The sequence below is a fragment of the Manacus candei genome, unplaced genomic scaffold, assembly GCF_025592945.1.
Source record: "Manacus candei isolate 608988 ecotype Guabito, Panama unplaced genomic scaffold, ASM2559294v1 h1tg000310l, whole genome shotgun sequence".
NCBI lineage: Eukaryota > Metazoa > Chordata > Aves > Passeriformes > Pipridae > Manacus > Manacus candei.
The window spans coordinates 77501-80000 of record NW_026138358.1 but is presented as its reverse complement, the minus strand read 5'-3'; the positions used below and the strand labels follow the sequence as shown (position 1 = coordinate 80000).

General features: G+C 82.1%; 2 protein-coding genes and 1 non-coding gene across 3 annotated transcripts in view; 2 read left to right on the top strand and 1 right to left on the bottom strand.

The window, feature by feature from the left end:
- Positions 1-1722, top strand: part of LOC127465046 (basic proline-rich protein-like) — a 3921-nt gene extending 2199 nt beyond the window's left edge. Inside the window, exons 4-5 of the mRNA XM_051775543.1 lie at positions 1-88; positions 802-1722. The exon at positions 1-88 is cut by the window's left edge and continues 525 nt beyond it. Of these exons, the coding sequence (XP_051631503.1) occupies positions 1-88; positions 802-1722 (1009 nt within the window). The remainder of the gene's footprint in view (positions 89-801) is intronic.
- Positions 201-353, bottom strand: LOC127465092 (5.8S ribosomal RNA). Its single transcript, XR_007901844.1, has one exon. It is a non-coding gene; the product is annotated as a 5.8S ribosomal RNA (ribosomal RNA).
- Positions 1723-1850: 128 nt separating the features above from the next.
- Positions 1851-2500, top strand: part of LOC127465045 (collagen alpha-1(I) chain-like) — a 65970-nt gene continuing 65320 nt past the window's right edge. Inside the window, exon 1 of the mRNA XM_051775542.1 lies at positions 1851-2500. This exon is cut by the window's right edge and continues 290 nt beyond it. Within this exon, the coding sequence (XP_051631502.1) occupies positions 1851-2500 (650 nt within the window).

Here is a 2500-nt window from a genome sequence, read left to right as displayed (position 1 = left end):
TCCCCCCGACCGCCGCGCCGGGACCCGACGGACGAGCTCCGCCCCAGCGGCTCGCTCCGAGAGCGGGGAGCTACGGAGCGCTCCCCGAGTCTGCATTTAGGGGGACGAAGGCCCCCCCGCCCGGACGGGCGGGCGGGCCTGCGAGGCGCCCCAGCCGCGCCGCCGGGGAACGCGCCCCCGGACGGCGATTGATCGTCAAGCGACGCTCAGACAGGCGTAGCCCCGGGAGGAACCCGGGGCCGCAAGTGCGTTCGAAGTGTCGATGATCAATGTGTCCTGCAATTCACATTAATTCTCGCAGCTAGCTGCGTTCTTCATCGACGCACGAGCCGAGTGATCCACCGCTAAGAGTTGTCTGACTTTCGGCACCGCCCCGCGCGCGCGGAGGGGCCGGGACCGCTCGCGTCGAGCGGCCCCTCGTCCGGCGAGGACGTCGCGCCTCGCTCGACCGCACGAGCACAACGCGCACCAGGCGAAGGAGAGGCGGGGAGAAACCCCGTCGGGCTCCCGAGGAACGACGGCCAAGGCGGGGAGCCCGCGCTCCCGGCCGAATCCCCCCTCCGGCGATCGACGGCGCCGCGGGGGAGAAACGCACCTCGCGCCGCCTCGGGAGGTGGACCAGGCGCCCGGGCTCGGCCCGGCCTCCGCGCGGAGAGCGGCGGTGCGCGCCGGACCGCGCGCCGCCCGTCCTCCCGCCCCGCCGGGACGACGCGCCCGCGGCGCGGGGCGCGACCCTCGGGCCGCGCCCGCCGCTCCTCTCTCGGCTCCGCAGCCGGCCGACGCTACGCCCCCTCGTGGCAGCGGGCGAGGCCGCCGCCTCGACGGCGGACCGCCGCGCCGCCCAGACGAGCTCGGCGGACGGCTCCGTCGCCGCCGGCCGGGCGGGTCGGCGCCGGCCACCCGAGCCGGCGTCGGCAGCGCCCGAGGCCGGCCGGACGACGGCCCGCCGCCGCCGCTGGCGCGGAGGCCCTGCCGGCACCGCCGCCGCCGCTCGACGCCCTCGACCCCTTTCGGCGACCGCGCGCCCGGCGGAAGGCGGGCGGCGCTCGGCCGGGGGGGACGACGCCCCCTCGGCCGCCGCCGCACCGCTTCGCCGCGGACGCGGCCCCCGGCCGGGGTGACGGGCGAGCGACGGGCGGGGCCCGGCACGGCGCTGCCGCCGACGGCGGCGGGCGACCCCCGGCCGACCGTCCCGCTGGGGGGACACGCGCCGAGCGGCGACGCCGCCGCTCGGACGCCGGCGCCCTTCCCCGGACGGCCCGCGGAGACAGGGACGCCGCCCACCGGCGCTCGCCCGGGCGGGCGGGCGGGTCGCGCGATTCGGCGGCCCGCCGCCGCCTCGGGGGGACGAGGCCGACGGCTGCGAGACGAGAAAGGAGCGCGGCGGGCCCGGTGGCCGCTACCCGCGCCGCCCTCGGCGGAGGGCACGCGCCCTCCGCCGCGGCGGCGGTCGCCCCCGGCGAAGGGGACCGGGGCGGGCCGGCGCGCGGCCGACCGCGCGCCGCCGCCGTCTTCTCCGCCGAGACCGAACCGCGGAGCGGGGGGGGCAGGGGGCCCCGCCCCGGCGCGGCCGCCCGCGCGGCCGGCGGGACGAGCGCGGCCGGCGGACGCGACCACCACCGCAGGGGATCGGCGGGAGTAGCTCCCCACCCCTCAGTGGCGCCGCGCCGCCGCCCGGCCGCCGCCGCCCGGCCGCCGGCGTCCGGCCGCCCGAGTCTTTAAACCACCGCCCGGCTCTCCCGGCGGCTCTCGGCCCCCGGGGGCCGTCACGCAGCCCGGGGGGGGCCTTCGCTAGCCGCCCAGGCGCCGAGCGCTAGGTACCTGGCCCTGGGGTGAGGGAAACGACCTGCATGGCCCCGCGGGGGTGCCTCCCCCGCTGCCGCCCTCGGGGGAGCGTCCGCCCGCGGGGGCGCGCCCGACGTCCGCCACCACCACCGCCGCCTCCAGCTCGGGGACCGGGGTTTCCCTCAGTAGCCCGGCACCGCACCCGAGAGGACGCCTGCGGCTCGGACCGCCCCGCCGGCGCGGGGACGGCCGACCGGCGGCGGAGCTCGCCCCGCGCGCCACGCCGACGACGGACGGCGGCGGGTCGCCGCCGTCGCCGCCGGCGCGGAGGACCGCGCGCGGCCCGGAAGGCCCCGCGCCCGGGCCCTCGCCCGGCCGCGCCGCCCCTTCTGCCCGCTGCGGGCGGAGGCTCGGAGGAGCCGCCTCCCCCGAAGGCGCCCTCGCGCGCCCCCCCCCGGCCTCCCCGCTTTCGGCCGGTCGCTCGCCGGGCGCCGACGGCGCCGCTCGCGCCGCGCGCGCCCCGGGGACCGCCCGCGCTCGCCGCTTCCGAGCCCCCCCGCCCGCTCGCCCGCGCGCGCGGGGAGGACGGGGAAGCGAGCGAGGCGCCGACGGGCGAGGCGCGGCGGCGGTGGCGGGCCGCCGGCCGCCGAGCGACCGAAGACGAGAAGGAGGGGCGGGCGCGCGGCGCGCCTCGAGGCGGCGGCCCCGCCGGGGA